The sequence below is a fragment of the Cyclopterus lumpus genome, chromosome 9 (genome assembly GCF_009769545.1).
Source record: "Cyclopterus lumpus isolate fCycLum1 chromosome 9, fCycLum1.pri, whole genome shotgun sequence".
NCBI lineage: Eukaryota > Metazoa > Chordata > Actinopteri > Perciformes > Cyclopteridae > Cyclopterus > Cyclopterus lumpus.
In genome coordinates this window covers 27,754,345-27,777,700 of record NC_046974.1, presented here as the reverse complement: position 1 = coordinate 27,777,700, position 23,356 = coordinate 27,754,345, and the positions used below count along the sequence as shown (strand labels likewise).

General features: G+C 45.4%; 1 protein-coding gene across 1 annotated transcript in view; it reads left to right on the top strand.

Moving 5' to 3' along the window:
- LOC117737011 (tight junction protein ZO-2-like) overlaps window positions 1-20,215 on the top strand; it is a 53,980-nt gene extending 33,765 nt beyond the window's left edge. The window contains exons 8-23 of the mRNA XM_034542717.1: window positions 1,859-1,964; window positions 2,616-2,731; window positions 2,901-2,961; window positions 3,073-3,223; window positions 3,364-3,472; window positions 6,086-6,305; window positions 8,476-8,660; window positions 9,737-9,832; window positions 9,920-9,999; window positions 10,252-10,462; window positions 10,554-10,654; window positions 11,514-11,723; window positions 14,421-14,528; window positions 15,459-15,962; window positions 16,650-16,735; window positions 18,245-20,215. Of these exons, the coding sequence (XP_034398608.1) occupies window positions 1,859-1,964; window positions 2,616-2,731; window positions 2,901-2,961; window positions 3,073-3,223; window positions 3,364-3,472; window positions 6,086-6,305; window positions 8,476-8,660; window positions 9,737-9,832; window positions 9,920-9,999; window positions 10,252-10,462; window positions 10,554-10,654; window positions 11,514-11,723; window positions 14,421-14,528; window positions 15,459-15,962; window positions 16,650-16,735; window positions 18,245-18,419 (2,519 nt within the window). The 3' untranslated portion in view covers window positions 18,420-20,215. The remainder of the gene's footprint in view (window positions 1-1,858; window positions 1,965-2,615; window positions 2,732-2,900; window positions 2,962-3,072; window positions 3,224-3,363; window positions 3,473-6,085; window positions 6,306-8,475; window positions 8,661-9,736; window positions 9,833-9,919; window positions 10,000-10,251; window positions 10,463-10,553; window positions 10,655-11,513; window positions 11,724-14,420; window positions 14,529-15,458; window positions 15,963-16,649; window positions 16,736-18,244) is intronic.
- The last annotated feature ends 3,141 nt before the right edge of the window (window positions 20,216-23,356 follow it).

Sequence of the window (23,356 nt, the reverse complement as noted above, 5' to 3'; positions counted from 1 at the left end):
TGGCTCAAAGTCGTCGTTTAGGACATTATATACAATCTTGTTCAAAACTAAATTTAACCTACCGAGCTGTCTGCCCGCTCGGCAGCGGCTGAGTTGTGGCGAGCTACTCAGCAGTGTGTGTGTGTTTGTTTGTTTGTTTGTTTGTTTGTTTGCGCACCGGGAGTTTCATTAGCTGTTAGCCAAACAGTCAGAGACAAACTGGGTTGTATTTCGGTTCCTACCAGCCAGCCGTTAAGAGTAGTGTAAAAGGCCTTTTGATGAAGCGTGAGTCCTTGAGCAGCCATCACCGGACACTGCAGCAGAATGGACAGACACACAGGTGCACACCCACTCACAGACACACAGGTGCACACTCACTCACAGACACACAGGTGCACACTCACTCACAGACACACAGGTGCACACTCACTCACAGACACACAGGTGCACACTCACTCACAGACACACAGGTGCACACTCACTCACAGACACACACACTCAAACGATCGTAGGATCCTCCTGGCGGAGATTTTTCTAAAACAGCACTTTGTTTTTGCCAAAAATGTATTTCTCATTCTGTATGCAGTTATCTTCATGTCCTTTCATATAGAGCTATGTGCAATTCCTATGGTATCTATGTGTGTAATCAGGTCATTTTAAAAGGGGAAGTTATTTAGTAGTATTTGTCTAGTTTAAAAGAGGAACATTCCACAAACGCCTCACATCGCCACCAAGGACCAACAGTTTGAGAGACAGTGCTGTTTGTTCAACTGTTGTATAATTTCACATATTTTCATAATAGCGACTACATTTTGTCCTTATGGTGGTGCTATTGGGAAAGGGGGTCAAAAAACCCGACAGCTGATTCTGTGGAGAGCAGGAATACCCAACCCGCCCTGATATGTTGCTGCTGGGTGGACCCACAGATACATGCACCATATAGCATCCTTATGCCCGCCTCTGGACCTCAGTATTGATTGGTTCTGTCCAAAACACATTGTCCAAATGTGTTCGTGCTGTGGCATGAATCGGAATGACGGATGTAGTTTCTGACACATTTGGCCGATAAAAGCCACCATCAGGTTTGACACATTAATCTTCATATTTCTCTTTCTCATTCTTCTTGTCTGTCTCTTTAAATCCGCTCTCAATGTTTCATTCTCGCCTTATGAACGCCGTCACATCTGGTTATGCATAATGTCTCTCTAACCCAAATCAAGCTAATTAACACGTACTACATCGTCTCCCCCCACCCTCTCTCTGAAGTTGATTGCTGGTTTATCATAGCCTATTGTTTTCAGAGGGACAGATGTATGCCACTTTTTAATTTTGTTATGCGCTATCTTTAATGTGGTTCCCTTGCTTGTCCTGTGTTTGTTGTTCTGTGTGTGGTTTCCTCGGCTTCTGTTAAAGCGTCCATCGGCTGAGTGCCACGTTCTGATGGATAAAAGCAGCCAGATCAAAGGCCAGACTCCCATGTTCACTTCAAATGAAAAAGAAATTCACAGGAGGGACTGAATGCAAAGCCAAGAGCAGGGTTGAGTGTAAGCACTTTGGATTGGCTCGTTTTGGGGATTAAAGGCAGTATGGATTCTCCCATGAGGCCCGAGCGCCCCTCCTGAAGGCATTGTTGCCTCATAGATCCTAAAGCTGCAGCCGGACTATGAATTGATAGCTGCTTTTATCCTGAGAACTGAGCTGTGGCACTCGAGGTTGTCCCCATAATTCTGACTGACATCTCTAATAGTGTCCTCACTCATTAGCTGGTGTCGGGGCTCCCTGAGGCAACCATCTTCTCCTGGTGCTGGTGGTGGTGGTCTGGACTTGAAAGAGTCTGTGTGTCTAACTGAAATGTCTGTCTGTCTTGTCTGTCCGTCAGACATATCAGAGATGGAGTCATACCATTCCTATTCTCCCCCAGAGGAGAGGAGGTCCCGCCAGTCTGACCTGTCCTCCCACTCCTCCAACGAACGAGACAACCCCAGGTAGGAGGGATGGAAGCTTGAGGTGAAATCAAGAAAAGTCCAAAACCTGAAACAGCCGTCCGCCAAAGGTTATGTAGACTAGTGAACATATTGACACGACTGACTTCCCCCAAAAGACATTAACCCTGATGAGCACTATTTGGTTTTCTCAGAGAGTGCCAACTCCAGAGGTTAGCACTGCAACAAAGTGTATTTACTGACTTATTTTATGTTGTAAAATAAAAACATAAAACCTCTCTTGTGCTAACCACACACCTTATTTCAGGCTGCGAACCAAAATGCAAAAATGCTGACTAATTTCCAGGTTTCAGGGCTCATTCCTGCAGCACTCTGACGTGTCCCGTTGTTTCCTTCAAATGTATGTGAGGTCTTACTGTAATCGTGTCCACCTACCATATTCCATAAGGCTTTTTGACGTTGCTGTTACACCTTTTAAAGCCGTGTGTGTGTGTGTGTGTGTGTGTCTGTGTGTGTCTGTGTCTGTGTGTGTCTGTGTGTGTGTGTGTGTGTGTGTGTGTGTGTGTGTGTGTGTGTGTGTGTGTGTGTGTGTGTGTGTGTGTGTGTGTGTGTGTGTGTGTGTGTGTGTGTGTGTGTGTGTGTGTGTGTGTGTGTGTGTGTGTGTGTGTGTGTGTGTGTGTGTGTGTGTGTCAGGGAGGAACCCATGAGGACAACCAAGATGTCAGCCATGGCCTCCCCGTTCAAAGTACCTGAAGACCCCGAGGCCTCAGCTGAGCTGAGCAAAGAAGCACCGCCCATTGAGCCTCCAGGTTGTCGCACAATTGTTTGGCCACTTGGGGGCAGTAGAAACAAGCTGTAACGCACATCTCACATATTGTCATCTTAGAAATGTTGATATATATATACACATTTAATATTACTGAGATCATACGATGTTAGCTGTTGTAAACATGGAAGATATTAACAACTCATCTACAGCTGCTCTAGCCACGCCCAAGATTCTCCTCCGACCAAGTCCTGAAGACGAGAAACTATATGGGTGAGCTTTTCTTCCCCCCTTTAATCAAGTACAAATGTATAATTGTATAAATACATTCTATTAATAGAATGAATAAATGTAACGGCAGCATGTGTGGCGTCCCTCCTGCAGGCCGAACACGGTGATGGTGAATTTCCAGAAGGGGGACAGCGTCGGGCTGAGGCTGGCGGGGGGAAACGATGCCGGCATCTTCATCGCTAGTGTTCAGGAGGACAGTCCTGCTGAGGAGGAGGGCCTGCGCATCGGGGATCAAATCCTCAAGGTAACCAGAGAGGACTCTCCATCTCAGAAGTGACAAGCCGTCGTTCAGGTCACTCTGTGACCGGCAGCGGACAGAACATTAAGTTATTATGTGAATAGCAAATGGTCTTCATCATTGTGCACTTTCTTTGTGTCTTGAAGGTGAACAATGTGGACTTTCAAGGTGTAGTGAGAGAGGAAGCGGTGCTCTTCCTGTTGGAGATCCCTAAAGGGGAAGTGGTCACCATCCTGGCACAGAGCAAACCTGATGGTAAAACATTCCCTCCACAGACGCATGGCTGTGCATATGTACTCGATATATGTATATATGCACCTGTATATATGTATGCATCTTGTCTTAACAGTCTATAAGGCAGGTTATCCCCTAGAAGCTTTCTTAGATATCCAAATCACTTTCCAGATATCATCATTTTGTGGATTGTCTATAAAGTTTACTGAGCATATTAATGCTTCCAATTACTAACATTATGTAGTAACTCTGGCATCGTTGTGATTCTGTTTGTGGCAATTACATCTGTTTATTTTGAGATCAAGCCTCTTTATTCAGAAGACATGGAAGTGAATACATCCAAAGATCACACTTTGCTTTGCGTTCTAGTTTTTCTTTGGTTTCACCCTCAGGACGAACTTTGAACTCATCCACCGCTCGATGGAATCTACCTTCATTACAATAAACACACACACACACACACTGTAGTTTATTTGGACTTAATCTCGCGTAAAAAAAACACTCTCTTGAGCACCAAACGTGGATTAATCCGCCGTTGGAAATAGTCCCCAACAACTGCACCATTACCTCCTGTTTGAGTGCCGTGTGTTAATGGTTGTAGGCTTGTCAGCGACTCGTGGAGTATCACAGTGTACTTTCCCACAATGCACTGCCAGCTGTCACTCTCCACTCCACGGGACCACAGTTTCCCCCACTCTCTCTTTCTGTGATGTTTCCATTGAATGATGGAGATACCAGCTTGGTCCCTCGAGGCTTTTAGACCAGATCAGGCTAGTTTTGGTTCAGCCAACCGTGACACAGATGGGCACACGCCTCCAACTGTGTTACGCAATCAGCACATTGGCCCATTGAGCGCGTGGCTCTGGAAAGAGAAAGGGGGCTTTTTTTATTGGAAAAATCTATTTATGAAGCAAAACACATGGCACAGTGAAGCAGACTCTTTAGTGTTGAGAGGACATGTAAGGTCGTCAGAGAGAGTTGGCAGGTCCTCACATAGAAAGAATGAATCAAATGGTCGCGGATGAGACGTACTAGTACAGCAAAATGGATTGCAAGATACATCTTTATAAATTCAAAACCGACTTAGTTCTAATGTAGTGTCAGATTAAAAGGGGTTGATATGTAGTGCAAGTTAAGTGTATTTTAGATATTTATGATAACGTGATCGGTGCATAAACTTCGATCCCGATCCAGCATTATAGGCTGCGTCGCAGGCATTTCTGATACTGATATCCAAACAACCCTACTTTTTAAGACGGACATCCCAAAGTGCTTCACAGTAAAAGACAATATCAAGACATGTGATACAGACAGAATATCAGAGTGGAAACGGAAAAGAAAAAAAGGTTCAAACAGCCAACAAGCCCTGGTAAGAGGACCCCAGAGTAGTTTTGTTCTGAGGTTTAAATTGGACAATTTTACAATTGAATAACATCTGCATAGCTGTGATAAGATGCCAAAAAGGAAAGGAGATCCACTGTAAATACATCCGGTTGGACTGAGGACTGTGTATGCATGTACACACACCATGTGGATTGTTTTTCCATCTGTGCGGTGGGTCTAATTTAAGCCGACGTGAGGTCCAATTAAATGTTTGGAAAAAGAAACTGATAAATATTTAAAGAATGTTAAATTTGTTAACGAAATTTGGTGTGACGTAAATGGGTTAGCACACCACACACACACACACACACACACACACACACACACACACACACACACACACAGCCTATTTGCCAGGCCGAAGCAGACAACCCAGGGGAAACGCGGCATAATGTATTTAAAACTGGGAGGTGTACTCAAACGAGAAGGTCATGCTGAGGGAACCCTTTGTTTTATGTATTTTATCAGTATGAGATCAAAGTCGGCTGAATATATGCTGTGTGTGTGTGTGTGTGTGTGTGTGTGTAGCCAGGCATCAGTGGCTCATCGTCAGTGTGACTGTTGGTCCTTTTGGGTCAGCGCTTTGTCGGACCACGCGCATCACATCAGGGAGCCGCGCTGGAGCCTGCAGCCGGCCGCGTAGTTCATTTCCATGAAACAGTCAGACAAGTGTGTGCATTTGTTTTGATTGTGCAAATGAGACTGGAAGTGTGTGCGCGGAGGTTCACCCTTGACCTTTGCAGAACAGCGCGTGGATAACAAAGTAGCCCAAGCTCTTTGAGCCCACGGCTTTAATTTCCAATCATTTGTGAAGTATGCAGAGAATAAGATTTGATGTTCAAAAACAAAATATGAAATAAAAGTCCATATGAAAGTCTGTCCCGAAGCCTATGCTCTGGAATGTTACCATTTTAGGCGCCTTTGGTGACATATTACAATATGGTGTCTCTTTACCTTTAAATCAGTCGGGCTGTCCCTCTGAGTAATTAATACTACATAAATATATATCCAAATTCATCACAAGGGCATAATGCAAACAAATTGTCCATTCATGTAGTTTAAGCAGGCCACCCTAAAAGGGGAATGAGGAGTAAAAGGTTTGTGTATTACCTTAAATAGTCTGATTGTGACTGAGTCTAGTGGTCCTCACTTGGCCTGAGCAGCGTTCTAACACGCTAGTCCTCTGCTCTTACATCCAGCGTTCTCTCGCTCCCTTCAATGCCCCCTTCTCTTTCTTTTGGGTTTGTCTAGTCTACAATGACATCTTGGTATCCGGGCGCGGAGACTCCTTCTTCATCCGGACCCACTTTGAGTACGAGAAAGAGACTCCTCAGAGCCTGGCCTTCAGCCGGGGGGACATCTTCAAGGTGGTGGACACCCTCTACGACGGCAAGCTGGGCAACTGGCTGGCGATCCGTGTTGGCAAGGACAAGCAGCTGCTGGAGAAGGGCATCATCCCCAACAAGAGCAGGTAGGCCCGTCAGCCGGAGACTACAAAGACCCTCGGTACGCTTGTGGCGTCATCTAACAGCCTCTGATCCCACCATGGGCTACCATGCCCGATGCCACCGGCCCATCAGGACTAAACAAACTTGATAATTCACGCCCGCTCTTACACTGGTGGCACAGCCTTAGGGGTAAAATGTCTTGGAAACTTAGAAATGGACTGGAGCGGCCGGGGATGGAACCGATCGTCTGATTGGTGTCGAGCGGGTCGCTGTGGAGACAGACCTTCAGTTAGCGGAGCTGGAGAAACTCTCCTTCAGCCAGAAACAACGCCAGGGGTCACAGCGGGCTGGTGGAGCTCTGGGTCTCACCCCCGTAACGGCAGCAACAGAAAGTTGGCAGCTCTGGCGTGGGCGCGTGGCGGTCCGGGATCAAACCCCCGACGCTGTGGTTTACTCTGGCTGAATTCAAGCTAACAGCTAACCGCTAGAGTCTTTTCTCAATTCGGCCCCTTAGGATTTAATAAAACAAACAAACTATCGAAACGTACACAGACCCTGAATCTTCAGCTGTGTGGTCAGCTCTAATTCGTGGTCCTCTCAGGTTGGACTGAGGACTATATATGTATGCATGTACACACAATGTGGATTATGCACACATTGTGAGTCACTTATGTCAGTGTCCATCTCTCATTAACACGCCTTCTCTCAATGGCACACAATGAGGAAGAGAGATGCACAGTACTGTAGTACCATGGGGGGCTGCTGTGACTACAGGTCCGGAGCCCAGAGGCTGAGTAAATCACTGGCATGAGACGACACATATCCCAGTGGTATGCTTCCGGATGAGTCTTGTGTGTTTTAATTACACCACACATTCACTCTGGGGGGATGAGTGTGCTTTAAAATGCTCAGAATGTGTTCATTCATGAGTAGAGTTTATGGCATGAGCATTTATCTAAATGACATGACACAAAGTTCTCCACAATCAAAGACATAAAGACACAATATATACATCCATCCGTTATCTGTAACTGCTTATGCAGTTTAGAGGGTGGTGGGGGGTTGTAGCCTAGCTTACATTGGGCAAGAGGTAGTGAACACGTCGCCAAGGAATTTATAGGCCAACCAGGTTCTGAAAAGTGAACGTCAATGTGGAAGTACCTCAAACCTCCACATTGGCGTTATTTCTAATGGCCATCACGGGGCATAAAAGAAGTCTGGTTGTATAGAAGTCTATATAAATGACTCTACTATTCCCTCAGTAAACATTGTAAACATTAGTTTTTGGTCTCAATCTCTAGTTTGAAGTCTTCTTCAATACAGCGTGATGTTCATTTAGTACATGATGCTCCATGTAGAGTCAAACAGACCATAAAGGAGAGTATGCTTTAGGGCGGGGTACCTTGTGATTGACAGGTTGCTACCACGGCGTTGTGCGGTCTGGGAGTTGTCCGTGTTTTCGTCTTAGACCTTTAACCCTTTCACGAGGTGTTTTCAGTTTCATAAAAGTGAGTTGTAACATTTTAGTCGCCTGAAAAGATTTCTTATACTTAGCTCCACCTTAGTTCCATTTAGCTCCACTCTCTTGTGGCGACGATCAAAAGGCCCAAACCAAGCCTTCGAAACGGCAGTCCACAAACCAATGGGTGACGACGTCTGGGTGTCTACGTCCAGTCACACCTACAGGCAGTTTGCACTCAACCTTTAGCCTGATTAAGCTAACCTGTATGTCTTTAGTCCGTGGAAGGAAGCTAACACGTGGAGAACATGCACATCCACACCGGAGGCCCCAGGGAGCTGGTGGGTTCTAACCCAGAACATCACGCATCACTAATGTTGAGCTCCAAAGGTGATCACAAGTCAAATGGGATCTGGAATTTGATGGAGACCTTTGAATGAACTTTGCCAAAAGCTGGATCACTTGGACACAATCCAGGAGGGAGATGGGAAGAAACAATAGCCTAAATGTTGATCCATCTCAGCTTGAGACACAATTGGCCCAAGTTCAGCAATGTTTCTCAGCCGAAAAGAAAGTGTGACACCTAGCTTTGGCTACGCTGAATTAGAATGGCAATATCGGATATCTGGAAAAAGACATATTGCATGCACAGTGTGACCTACTACAGAGCTCCAGAACGTGTTTTATATCCACAAACACATATATGAATGTATTATTTCTGTTCTCCCCGTCAGAGCGGAGCAGATGGCCAGCGTCCAGAGCTCGCATAAAGCTGCTGCGGGCGACCGAGCCGACTTCTGGCGGTTGCGAGGCCAACGGTCTCTGAAGAGGAAGGACCTGAGGAAGAGCAGAGAAAACCTGAGCGTTCAGACGCTGGCCACCCGCTTCCCAGCGTACGAGCGAGTGGTGCTCCGAGAAGGTGGGTGATTGTGTCATACTGGGAAACTACATCTCCTCAAAGTGTCCACTTGGTGAACGCTTCTAGTAGATGTATTCATCATTCACGTATGGACTTAATCTGCAGTTGCTCCGGTTCAAAATGAGACTAAACCTTTCTATGGATGTTCGTTTTTGAGCGACGACAAAGACCAAAATGTGGCTGCAAGAGAACAGCTCCGGCTAGTTTGCAGAGGTGATTGCTGGAAAGTTTCTCTTTTACTGGAGCAGTTGTTGATCACTATGAGCCGGTTACGAGGAACAGGGAGTCAGCAGTAAAACACAATAAAATATATATGTTTTTAAAGTAGGAATCACTAGAAGTAGTATACTAAATTAGCTGTCGACAGACAGAGACACACAACCGAACGCATGATCTCCCCTCAGGTTTACGCCTGGCAGAATTCTTGTATATTCCTATCCTAATTTCTAATCAATTAAATAACCCTCAAGATAATTAGATATAATGTAGTTCAGTGCCCTGGTTTTGTAGTAAGAAACAATGAGAAGGACCAATTAGTGTGTCTCTATTGGGAGTGCAGGGACACTCTGGAGGCTGTGAACGGTTTAACAGTGAGTCTGAATCCTTTAGTCAGGCTCGACGGAACAAAACAAACAATTCTCTTCTGAGATCTAGAAATAGGTACCATAGATCACAAAGGGGCATTGTTTATTGTCATATAGTTGTCCACAGTCTCAGCCTGTGTTTTCCTGTCCTATGTGATTACTGGCTTAATGAACGGACGTGTTTTTTTACTCAAAATGATTCAGTGATACATATTTTGAAGGAAATATCCACATAGCCACCTCACCAACATGTATTCATGTTGAGCATGGTCCCAACCAAAACCACGTACCTTTAGTTTGGAACTCAACTATCCTCTATTATTAAAACGCATATCGTCACAGCTAATATTTCTGTCCGACCGGCAAATATGTTGCTGGGTAAGCAACGTGTCAAAGGCCGTCCACGGGCCTCCAGATCGGTCCATCAGTGGTTGATTGATGTGAAGTTTGGAAGGTGTGAGCGGTGTGGTTATTAACGGCGTGTCGTTGCAGCTGGCTTCCGGCGTCCCGTGGTGCTGTTCGGCCCCATCGCCGACGCCGCCAATGAGAAACTGGCCTCCGAGATGCCCGACCTGTTTGTCGTGGCCAGTGAGTCTCTTTCTGTTTGCGAGAGTCTTCCTTCCCAAGTGGGTAGATCTAAATAACCGCTCCATTGTTTCTGTGTCCTTGCGTCAGAAACTGAGCCGAAAGACGCTGGCTCTGAGAAGTCCTCGGGAGTGGTTCGCCTGAACACCATCCGACAAATCATCGAGCAGGTGCCCACTCACGCACACACATTAGAGTTCGCTTGACAATTGAACGGACACACGACAGGAGTACAGGTCGAGGAAAGCCACAGCGATAGTGACTAAGTTACGCAGCCACAGCTCATCAGGTTTAGTCATGAGCCGCAAGCTGCCGTCACAGCAGCAGCACCTCTGAGCTCGGCTGGTGACCGCGGCTTGCGTCGCCTTGTTTGTACTCCTTGTTCACCGTGACCTTGTGTCTCCGTTGCCCACGCCACCCAGGACAAGCACGCCCTGCTGGACGTGACGCCCAAGGCGGTGGACACCCTGAACTACACCCAGTGGTACCCCATCGTCATCTTCTTCAACCCGGACAGCAAGCACGGCATCAAGGCCATGAGGCAGAGGGTCGCCCCCAACTCCAACCGCAGCGCCCGCAAACTCTACGAACAGGCCGTCAAGCTGAGGAAGACCTGCTCGCACCTGTTCACAGGTGCAGTCCACACACACAGCGTGGCAGGGCCGTAGCTGTAGCTGCATATTTGAGTGCGTGTGTGTTGAGGTTTGATGGTTTTCTCACTCAGCTACCGTCGACCTGAACTCGGCCAACGACGCCTGGTACGGCGGCGTCAAAGACTCTATCAGAGAGCAGCAGATGCAGGCCGTGTGGGTATCTGACGGCAAGGTAAGCACACACACACACACACACACACACACACACACACACACACACGTGGTGCACGGTCAGAGATAGCCAGGGAATTTTCAATGTAATTGAAGCATCTTTTCATTGTTGTACTATTACTGTCCGTCCCGAGGAGACACAGATTCACACATGGTGGCTTTCAAGCTGCAGTTGGTAACTTTAATGCAAAATGCTGTTTTTTCATTCGGGGTGTGATGGTATGAGCAAATATGACAAAAAGTAATGTTTTCTGAACGCTACCAAATGCAGCTTTAACCTCATGAGACATCTCCACCTCACTGTGATGGAAAACAGATTTAAACAAACCAGCCAAGGAAAACCATACAAAAGGGATTCATTTCATTTATAAAGATAGGAGCCTGAACTGAAAACTCTACGCCGATTCATATTTCTCATAGTTCTGGTTCAGCTTTAAAACCTGATTTCGGGGTACGCAGTGACTCCACTTTGACTGTGTTTAGGTAGACTGTACATCTCAAGCTCTTGGAAAAGACACTGCCCAAACATCCTTTAACCCAGGACGAGTCACTTGGGTGTGTTTCTGTTATTTTGTCCACCCTGTTTGTATCGATGAGGGAAGGCCTGTTGGGTTAGCTGCACTAGCTTCAGTCCGTACTCGGTCTCTGTCGTGGACTGGCTGCCCTCTTGTCTTCCGCACCCTTCGTAGCAGCCAACCGTTGCGTGCGCTCTGAGCATGCTCACTGTGTGTCTTCCTACTTCCTGCCAGTAGTGCTCTACAGCTCGGCTCTGTTTGTCTTTCTTCTCTCTTGTTCTTGTGCTATCCGTCTGTCCATCCTTCCTTCCTGTACACCCAAGATCCATCATGTGTCTCTTCTAGCCGGTGGGAGTAGAGAGTGATCTGGACTGCCAGGACGTGGAGCGCCTGTCCTTCCTGTCCGCCGACTACCTCAGCATTGACAGCCGGCTGACCTCCGACCTCGACGACACCGCAGACGAGGGCGGGACCTACACCGACAACGAGCCCGACGTGGAGATGGTGCACATCTCCGCCATCAGCCGCTCGTCGGAGCCCGTCACGGCCGAGGAGGTCAGAGTCGCACACACACACACGCACTCACACGCACGCACACACACACACACACACACACACTCACTTACGCACGCACTCACTTACGTACACACGCACACACGCACGCATACACACACACACGCACGCACGCACGCACACACACACACTCACTTACGCACACACACGCACGCACACACACACGCACACACACACACACACTCACTTACGCACACACACACACACTCACACGCACACGCACGCACACACACACACACACGCACGCACACACGCACACACGCACACACACACACACACGCACGCACACTCACTTACGCACACACACACACACTCACTTACGCACACACACGCACGCACGCACACTCACTTACGCACGCACACACACACACACACTCACTTACGCACACACACACTCACACGCACGCACACGCACGCACACACACACACGCACACACACACGCACACACGCACACGCACGCACACACGCACACACACTCACTTACGCACACACACGCACACACACACGCACGCACACACGCACACACACACACACACTCACTTACACACGCACGCACACGCGCACGCACACACACAGTGACTCCGGGTTGAAGCCGGTCAATAGACTGATTGATGTCGACCTTTTTTTGGCCGTGTTGAGGATGTGCACCAACTTTTAAAACTGCAATCCAGGAATTTACTTTTGATTTCCCAAACAAAAAAATATGTAGTTAGTCAACTCATATTTAGATAATAATTTAATAATTTGTTATATTTGCAGTTAAAAGTCAGCGTAATAATGACAATGTAAGTAGTACATAATGCGTATTTATTTGTCCCAATACATAGAAGGGGGGGGTGTTATAAAAGGTTTGAATTTAGGAACATTGTGTAAGTGTAAATGCCACAACCTTTAAACATTTGCATGGTGCGTTCAAGCCATACTCAGTAAAAGTGGGTGTTGGGCGACGTGTTTAAATGTCATCATATATATTTTTTGAGGGTTTACATTGACTTTGGGTTGTCATAGCAGAGCTCTGTAAAGTTCAGTAGGCCCAGCCGCCCAGGCCTAGTTCTGACATGCTCCGCCCAACTGGTGTCATCTCACTGTCTAAAAGCAGAGGTGGTTATAAATGGCCGCCCTGGCAGGGGGACAAGCCCGGCGCCATGGAGACGGCTGACACGCGGTCACTCACATGAGTGTTATTAATAATCTTTTCCTCAAATGCATTCGTGATGTTGCAGTCGGAACACCAAATGTGCTCTGTGTGCAAAATATTCAAATCTGCAAAGTAAGTAAGTTACAATACGAAGAAGAAGAAACATTTTAGTGAAGCTCCTTTCAACAGCTAGTGTTTCACATGAGACATAAAAGGCATTAAGACACAATATTAAAAGTAATGACATAAAATGCAAGATTCAAATTGAATTAAACAATAAACAGTGCAAGATTTATTTTAATGAAATGCAAGTGTAAGCTAAATCTTTCTCAAGCACCATGGCGTCACTGCTAGGTGATATATTATGGTATGTATTCGTTGGAAATGCCAGCTTTGTTTAACACACAGGCTGATGCAGACCTCAGTTTCACTCTCGGTGCGGTGCTGCCATCTGTAGGGCAGACAGGAGATTACAGCTTCATGCCTGCAACATCTGGACAATCCAGCCACCAGCAGCTGTATAGTTGACCATAAAATAAGGTGACACAATCATAAAGTCTGTATCTGCAGTGTATTGCATTTACTTCTATAATACATAATAGTGCATCAGAAGTTATTCTGTATGCAAAAATGATAAAGTGATAAAAGGATTTTTTTTAAATCCTCTAAGTCTGATCTAAATAGTTTTCTCTCCCGTGTTTGTAAATAAAGAGCAGGTAAAAAAAAGAATAAGATGGAAAAAGTGCTACCGATAGCACTTTGTTGTTTAGCACTTTAGTAGCACTTAAATGTCCCTTACCGATAGCACTTTGTTGTTTAGCACTTTAGCAGCACTTAAATGTCTCTTACCGATAGGACTTTGTTGTTTAGCACTTTAGTAGCACTTAAATGTCCCTTACCAATAGCACTTTGTTGTTTAGCACTTTAGCAGCACTTAAATGTCTCTTACTGATAGTACTTTGTAGTTTAACGTTATTGAAGAAATTGTACTTGCTTGGTTCTTGTTGTTCTGAGTTTGGACTCATGGTTTAATGCACTTATTGTAAGTCGCTTTGGATAAAAGCGTCAGCTAAATGACATGTAATGTAATAAAAAAAGAATAATAAAAGAATAACCTTTATTAATCTGTGAACCAAGTGGGAACATCTGAAAAGAGAACTATTAAGGTCAGATTTACAAAAATGGATCACCAGATTTCTTTCCCCTTTTCTCACTTCCGTACTAATCCAACCAAAATACTAACAAACGTACTTTCACACAAACCATCTGCATTTCAGATCTAATGTGTTGTGCAAACATGGTGAGCAGGACAGAAAGAGACACATGCATATGCTGTGGGTACTGTCTCAACAACACATTTTAAAAAAGGGTCGCTTTGAAATTGTTTATTTGGGGAAAATCAAAACGTACTTAATACTTGTAATAAATCATATCGATATCTTTTTCTTAAAGAAGATTGAACTGGAAAGAAGAACAGTATGCATAACACCACCTGACACTCTAAGTGTGTGTGTGTGTGTGTGTGTGTGTGTGTGTGTAGATCTTGCGCAGGTACAGTCCAGACATCAGGAGCCGCATGAGGAAAATCAGCAGCCGTGAAGTCCTCAACAGGTCCAGTCCTCCACCGGCCTTCTTAGCCGACAGCAAGGTGAGGGTCACACACCAACTGCAAATAAACAACAACAACAATATATTAAAGTATAAATCAAAGAATAATAATGAGCAAGCTGCTGTCCCTTAATTCTAGTGTAGTGTTGTGCATGTACACGTATACCCAGAAGGCCTTGCTGCTTGTGGGCGGACGTGGTTGCAGCGCTGTGCTTCTTGTGCCTTTCACATGAGGCTGTTAGTCGCGTTGGGGTCTATGTGAGACTGGGGGGGTTATTCCACTGGGGGTGATCTCATGTTATGATGTGATCTCATGTTATCTCATGTGATCTAATGTTATCTCATGTTATCTAATGTTATCTCATGTGAGACGACACACAGCATCTCTGCTCTGTCCTCCACATGCAAGCTGGCAGCTGTCTGCCTCCTCTGAGAGGAGCAGGCTGGCCTTCCCTTTGAGGAACCACTCCAAAGAAAAGAGCTGCTGTCTCTCTCAGTCTCAGCAGTTTGGTTGAATCTAGTGTATTTTGTACACTGCTGCTAGTTAGCGGTTAGGCTTTTTAAAAATATACAAAATCTGTCTGGAAGCTTAGACACCTTAAGCTTTGTTTGTACTCTATATTCTCTAAAAGGGCGTACAAACCAAATGTACTGCGAAGAATCAAAGACAACGAGTGTAACCCATTAACTCCCATTGACTAGGTGTCACCGGCATAAAGCCATAAACCAGCCTCCACAATGCTGAGGAGCGATTGTAATTATCTGTGAACTTGTATCTTATATTCATGGGCTACTTTATTGCCTTTGTGCCATTTACTGCCAATTTAGTCTGACAAATCTACAAAAGCCCCCAGCGGGAGTAAAGATGGCCATAAAAGCTGAAGCGGTGTTTCAGAGATGTTTGGTTTATTCTAACAGAACTGTGAGTACCACCATCTGTTCTGGCTCTACGCTTCCCCTGCTTGCTCAGGTCAAACTGTCTCTGAGGGACGATCCGATCCTCGTGCCGGGCTCTGCCAACCCGCACCATCACCACCGTCAGCACCACCCCCCGCCCCCCAGCTCCAGCCGAAGTTACGACTCCCCCTCCAGCAGCAGCCCCGCCAGCAGCAACAACGACCCTCCGCCCCTCATCTCCCGTTCTTCCGCCGCCTCGGCCCCGCTGCCTCTGTCCCCGGCTCACCACTTCAGCCCCTGCGGCAAACTGTGGCCCCCAGGAGCCCCCCAACCCCCCGCCGCGGCCAAGCCCGGCAGTTGCGGGAGAGCGGCGGAGGCCGCGGTTCGCTCGCCTGCGGCTCTGCCCGCTGCCACTGTGGCGACCTGTAACCAGCAGCAGCAGGAGGCGGCGAGGGACAACCCCGTGGAGGATCCGTCCTTGAGGTCCTTCCTGGGAAAGATCAAGGCCTTCGAGAAGATGGACCACTTCGCCCGAGCCCAGAGGTTGCTGGAGCTGCAGGAGGCACAGAACGCCAGGGTGGGCATAGCTCGTCTGTAGTATCATGAAGTGCATTAGGCATAACAGGAGGCAGATCTTAGATCAGCTTCTTTAGAGCAGCACGTTATCGTTGTTCATAAAAAAGATGCTACGGGAAGGTAAATATAAGTCATATTAGTGTGCTGATGAATCATTATTGTCCATGACGTTCATCTCTTTTAGTGGCTTGATGAAAATGGCTCACAACATAGAGAGCCAAGTGCAGACCAGTTAAGTGGGTACACAGTGTTGTTGTCCATGATGTGCAGAGGAAAACGGCATACATGTAGGAGGGGTGAGGTCTGGAGCAAACTGTGATGTCACTCCACCACAGAATACATACAGAGAGAAGGAGAGTCCTTTTCTCATAGACTTCTATACAATCAAACTTCTTTGTACAACACTGATGATGGTCATTAGAAAGAAAGCAGGTCTCATTGGCTTCACCTTTCAGGCCTGGTTAGCCTGGTCATAACATATCTACTTGTTTGCACAATATCCATAATAGATTGTTTTTGAGTTATTTGGATATTTTGGCCCAGAGAGGTCAAAGTAGAAAGCTTCCATGAGGAGGGTTCATCTTCTGAGGAGCATGGATGAGCTCAGTAAAAGTCTTGACGATAATCTACCTCACTCATGTCTTATTATTTTTATTGTTTGCTTTAATCAACTCATCTTTGTTCCCAGCTGGAAATTGCTCAGAAGCACCCGGACATCTATGCCGTTCCTCTGAAGACAGCCAAGCTGGATCACAGTCGCCCGCAGCCCATCGGGTAGGCGCACTACGGCCATACGACCGTTTCCCAGCTGTGAGTGTGTTCGTCAGCACGGTTGTGTGTTTGCTAACCTTCCGGTTACAAGATGGCACTGTTAGTGCAGCCTAATCCGCTGACCTCATCGAGGACCCTTGAAGTAACAGGTCTTTACAGTTGTAGTCCTAATGATTCACAGTGCTGTGACCTTACCCATGTTTTACCGATAGGGGGCATTTTACAAGCTCAGTAAACAGTGAGGCTGATATTAATGAGATCCAATTTAAGAACACTAACGGTGGATTGCATCGTTTGTGTGTGTGTGAAGCGGAGTCTGTATAGGAAGTAGACGTAGTCTTCATGAAGTCACCCATAGGTTTATCGACTGGTTTTGATCCTTCAATTTCGCCATCTTGGATGTTGTTTTTTCAACCGATAAAATAAAGTCATCATATTTAGAATGCGGAATATTGACTTAGCGGCGGCGACCTGTCAATCACAGTACGCCGTCCCTAAAGCATATCCTGCTCGACAGTAGTTTTTATATGTTTTTATATAATTCCACCATCTCTGAATATAGCAACATTGCTTAGAATCAGTCCAATAACCAATCAGAAATGGGCCAGAAACACAAAGTCAGACAGTAAAGAAAGTAAAACTGTAAACAAACATTAGTGTTTGGTCTCAATCTCTAGTTTCAAGTCTTCTTCAATACAGCGTGATGTTCATTTAGTAAATGATGTTCATTTAGAGTCAAACAGACCATAAAGCAGGGGATGCAGAGCCAGATACTGTGTCTCTACGTCACTCATCCACATTCCAAATATGGTCACTTTAGTTCAAAAAACAACAACAACATGGCGGCGGCCTTAATCCAAGATGGTGACAACGAATTCACCAAGCTCGAGGCTTCAAAATGGCACAAACCAATGGGTGACCTCACGGTGACTACGTCCATTCTTATACATGAGATAAGATATTATAATAATAATAATAATATTGAAAGCCTGGTGCGTCTCATACAGACGCTTATGGCTGACCATGAAGCTGTATTTGACTAGTAGAGAGTGATCTGGTCCTAAACACAACTGGTATGCAATATCAACAAAGAGTTATCTTTTAAGTTGAAGGGCCTTTTGGAAACACTGTTTCTAAAGTGTGTACCCTGTATTGAAAGTGTAAAGGCATTAGAACTGAACCTTCAAACACAACAAGGTGACAGCCAGACAAGCAGAAATAACAGAGTGACATGCCACCAGTTTGGAAAGGTCCGGGCTCACCAAGCTCATTAGAAATGATCATCAAGGGCTCATTAACACCGTTAGCAGATGTCACAGTTATCTATGAAGACAGCTGTCCAGATCTATCGGTAGGATACATCATCTGGGAACCATGAATGCCTGTACACCATTTCATGGCAATCCAATAGTTGTTGAGGTATTTATGTTGGTACAGAAATGATGGACCAAAAAGATTGTCCATCAAGTGTGGCATGACTCAGTACGGCTTGTTTGGTCCACTTCCTTCCAGCTCCAGCTCCCGTCTTGAACCCCAGACTCCTCCGTCCATGGAGGGACATCCCTTCTACCCCAGTGAAGAGGGGCAGGAGGAGGAGCAGGAAGAGGAGGAGGATGAGGAGGAGGAGGCGGCAGTGCCGGGATACTACACCGCCAACTCCTTCCAGTACCAGGACACCCAGCTGTAGGGGTTGGCGCCCGGCCCTCGGCCTCCCTGGAAACACACGTACACATGCACTGCGTATGCAGTCTATTTACACACATGCCATTCCATCACGCCCTGCACAAGTACGCTGCTGACTTTGAACTGACTCTCGCTTCTTTGATATTGAGAATGGGGGGGGGACAAACTTGTTTTTTTTGCTTTATGGAAGTTAAAGCAATCTGTACTATCCATTTGGATAGACACGCTGTCTCCACTGCATTTCTTCTGGTGTGTTTGATTGTTTCTTTCTTACGTACCACTTTTGATGGTCCAAACTGAGTGATTATGAACTTGCTTTCTTGCCTATGCAACTCTTCGGTTTGTGCACTGCAACTGAAACTTATTGCCACAAGTTTTCCCCTCACAAAAACCTCAACAAACCTAAAAACCACAATGCGCTTTATCACATCCACCCCCTTCTTTTTTAAGCTCCTATATTGCCAGCTACGATCAACAAATGTTACGTATATATTATTACATACAGCGTATATATATATATAAAAATGTATTTAAAGTCAAGTGTTTATACTCTGTCTTTGCATTCCTTCATTTATGAAAATGCCTGTGTATACATACAGTATATATAACTATATATATAGTCTATCTAGTAACACTGGAAATTTGTTACAATTTTTTAAAGTGCCTTTTTATTTTCTTAGTCCCATGAGGTTGGGTTGTCGTTCCTCCGGCCCTCAGCCACCCAGCCGTACTAAAACCTCTGCTGCTGTCGAGCTCAAAGGGAAACCAGTGAACCAGTGACACCAACATCTCAACGCTGTCCCCAACACAGGCCCACCAAGAACTCCCTGTAGGCAGTCCTGTGTGAGACAGAGCAACACTGTCTGTCCTCTAAGAACAGACGGCCATCCAAAACAATATCTTTCTCAAACCAGTCATAGCAGTAATGTAATTATTAGAGTAGGCGAAAGTTGTAATCGGTAAAGGCCCGGTCACGCCCAGCAATAAAACAGCCAAATTCAAAATCAATTATATTTAGTGGGATCTTGGAGGACTAGCTTGCTGGAGGCAAAGTCAATCGGCCCACATATTTGGGGTTAAGTTCTATGCTGGTTGAACTTTGACCTGGATCATTAACCAACAGAGTCCAACACAAATGAAGCTATCCAAGCTCAATTGCTTTGTTGCAAGTTTAAACTCCTCTGCAAAATGTTTTACGAGGACGTGCAATGTCACTCTCTGGCGTGACCGTGTCTTAAGATTTATTTTTCTTATTGTCGCCGTCTTTGGTGCTCAGCGGTCATTGCTGTGCTGTTCTTGCACTGCACCTCCAAGCCATACATTATGTTCCAGTCTTAACTGTGATGGCCCAATGTTTTGTTGGTTAGGTTTCTGCAGGTGGGGCCCTCTTCTGTCTGTTCAACCAATGGTAATAACCCTGTTACATAATGAGGCTGATTATATTCTGTATTCTTCTTATTGTCATCGACTCCCATGTGCAGACCCCAACCAGCAATGAATGTATGTACCGACATGTGTTGTGTGAGTATCCAACACCTGACATATCGTATTCCTCTGTGCCATAGAGATCGCTTGTTGTCCAAAATGATTAGAAACTAGACACCAACACTAACAGTGGGTTCATCTGCAGTTGAAATAGTCCCCAACAAATGCACAATTTCCTCCTTTTTTGAGGAACATTTGTTAAAAACTAGTTTTTAGAAAAAACTACATACTGTATATGTGAATCTTTAAAAAAAAAAAAGTGTTTGTCCTCAGTAGGAGCCAAAAAGTATTGAGAGATCTACTCGCGCAGTGAAGTTTTAGATCTTTATGTGACAATAAGAGGAATATGGAATACAAGAGCCTTATCTTTTCAAAGCTGTGGTCAGATTCCTATGAAGACTGAATAAGGGGAGCCGAGTTAGTCCTCTGAAGGTAGGGCAGGATGAACTTGCTTGGGGCCATTGGCGTTGTGCCTAGATCTTGACAAAGAACCGTCTCTGCGACACATTCTCACTCCCAATTCGTCAAACACTGACACTTGTTCCAGTAGCGTCGCACCTCAAACTGACGCTTCACGTACCTCCATAGTGCCAGTTTTGGACCCATCAGGGACGGCGTGTCAAGCCACGCTTGTTACATGCATACAGTGTCTTTTCAATACAAACTACTAACATAGGATTACTTTTCGGTTCCCTTTGTTTGGGTTGGGCAATAACAGAACTTTGGTTTGTGTTCAAATGTGTTCGTTCTGTAACTTCCGTACAGGCTTAAGAAAAGTCTTACGTCTACAAAAAGGTGCGGCGCAGGACCCACGTGAAGACCCTCATCGTGTCATTTGATTACGTGGTACATATTCCTAGAATTCCAATTAGTTCAGCTCAAATTGACATGGTAAGCTTTCAGGAAGTGGCCCCCTTAGCTAAATTGTCAATCCAGCCTTGAACCGAAGGACTCATTTGTGGACTGTGTCCTTCCCAGGAGGAAGGCTTTGCATCTTCTATCATCCCAAACAAACCGCAGACATTGAAGTATACAGGAAGTATGTCCTGAGACATTTCCCTACACAAACCGGGGAACAGGGAAAACAGCAGAAGCAAGATCTTTTATGAGCTGGCTGAATAGGGCTGGGTATCGGTACTCGACCGTAATGAACCAGTACTAGTACCAGTACTCTTCATTCATAGGATACCTGCATTTGATCCTTTTGATACCCAGGTCTACAAATAAAATGATGGTTTTGCCCGCTGCCAATCACCACAAGCGTTCTTCGGTTGAATGCGTCATGTGAGTGGCGTACTACCGCAGCAGCTACAACGCATACAGTCTGTGGTGTGAAGTCGAGCGTACTGAGATGCCACCAAAACGTTGAGAGGGATACAACATACGAGTTGGTGACATTGTGCACGATGATGATGATGATGGGTAGCAAATCAAGTAGAACAAAAAGGTATCAAATGACGCCCTCGACTGGTATTGCTATCACGTTAAGGGGAGTGGTATCTAGTACGGGTATCGTCAGTTATTAAAATTAAAGGACACCGCAGTCATTTTTTTCCTTTGTCAGTCTTCTATTGGAAAAGTGTATTTCCTAACCCACGAGTTGGGGTGTGTGTGTTCTGCCCTGGTCTCGGTGTCTATGGTCTGGGCTCCGCCATCAGTGTGAATGAATGGTGTCCCACATGTTTCAAATAGGCTTGATTGTACATCTCAGTTCTCTCTTTACCTCCACACATGAGCTACGAAGTGCTTACCGTCATAATCCAGGTGCTGCTGAGCGACGTCCCTCACAATGGACTCGTGGAGTATACCGTAACGTGGCAGAGGGTGGCATTACAAATGAGACGGAGAGAATGAGAAGAATGACTGGACTGTGTCTGCTGAATTTATTTTACATGTTTTCACCTTAAAACACCAAATAAAACAAAAAAGTCTTAACTACATGTGGAGTGTATGTATATACTGTGATCCTTCAAACATCGTTGATTTCCTAGCTACCTGATATGCAGTCTGTGTTAGGAAAAAAGGATGAAAACAGCCATGATAGAAACAGTAGAGGAGGGAGGTAGTACATGTACAAGCAAGTGTATTTATCACATTGAGATTAAGATTGGAGATTAGATTGAACTTTGTCATTGCACATGTACTAGTCCAGAGCAACGAAATGCAGTTTGGTATCTAACCAGAAGTGCAACAGAGAGTATAACAATAAATACAGATTATAAAATACAAATACAGATGAAATTAAAACCTATGACAAGCGAGACCTAGCCAAGACAAGGTCAAATAGCATTAACACAACGGGGCAATAGATAACACAATATACATTGACTGCTTTGCTAAATGAAAAACTTCTGACTTAATTAAGTGGGAAGTTTGCCTGAGATGATCCTTTAGACTATAATGTACCAGTGTTGTAAACTAGGTAACGTGAGGGATGACCATCCTACTGTGCTGCATAAGGTACAGTGATGGGTCCTGAAGCTAGAATAGGTGAAGTATACCTCTGGGCCGAGTGATACAGGGGGTCAAGTGTGGGTTAAATAGTCACTAGACCCATATTACAATGAAACTTAAAAAATGTGTGCCAATTTGGAAGTGCCAGAAACTGCAGTTCTGCCAATGGCCACTTGACGCTTGCTCCGAGTCCATCTCCACATACCAAGGTAAAACACACGGGTTAAATCTGTCATTTATCGATGAGACTATACAAGAAGTGGACGTAATCATCGAGACGTCACGTGGTTCATGGACTGATGTGTTGAAGCCTCGAGGTCGGTGATTACGGCTGTTGACCTGTTGTTTTTATCGCAATCAATGAACAGAAGTTACCATAAAGAGTGCGGACGTGGCGACGATGTATAAGGCTCTGGTAGCGGCAGCGACCTGTCAATCACAGTAAGCCCGCCCTAAAGCATCCCCTGCTTTATGGTCTTATTGACTCTGAATTACCATAATTTACTAAATGAACATCATTCTGTATTGAAGAAGACTTGAAACTAGAGATTGAGACCAAAAACTAATGTTTACAATGTTTACTGAGGGAATACATCAAGAGAAGTAGAGTCATTTATATAGACTTCTATACAACCAGAGGAGTCGCCCCCTGGTGGTCAGGAGAGATAATGCAGCTTTAACACATGAAGCATAGACTTCTATACAACCAGAGGAGTCACCCCCTGGTGGTCGAAAGAGAGAATGCAGCTTTAACACATGAAGCATAGACTTCTATACAACCAGAGGAGTCACCCCCTGGTGGTCAGGAGACAGAATGTACGTTTTAAGACATTCAGCAGAACCGAGCTGCCCAACTTTACAGCAGAAATGAACACGTTTACAGCTTGGTACCAGAAATCGTTTTTTTTGTCGGCTTAGCTAATATCTCTGTTCATGGCAACTGTCATAGGATTCATCCTTTTTAAATGATATTAAGGCTTAATATAAGGCGCTGCGTCACCC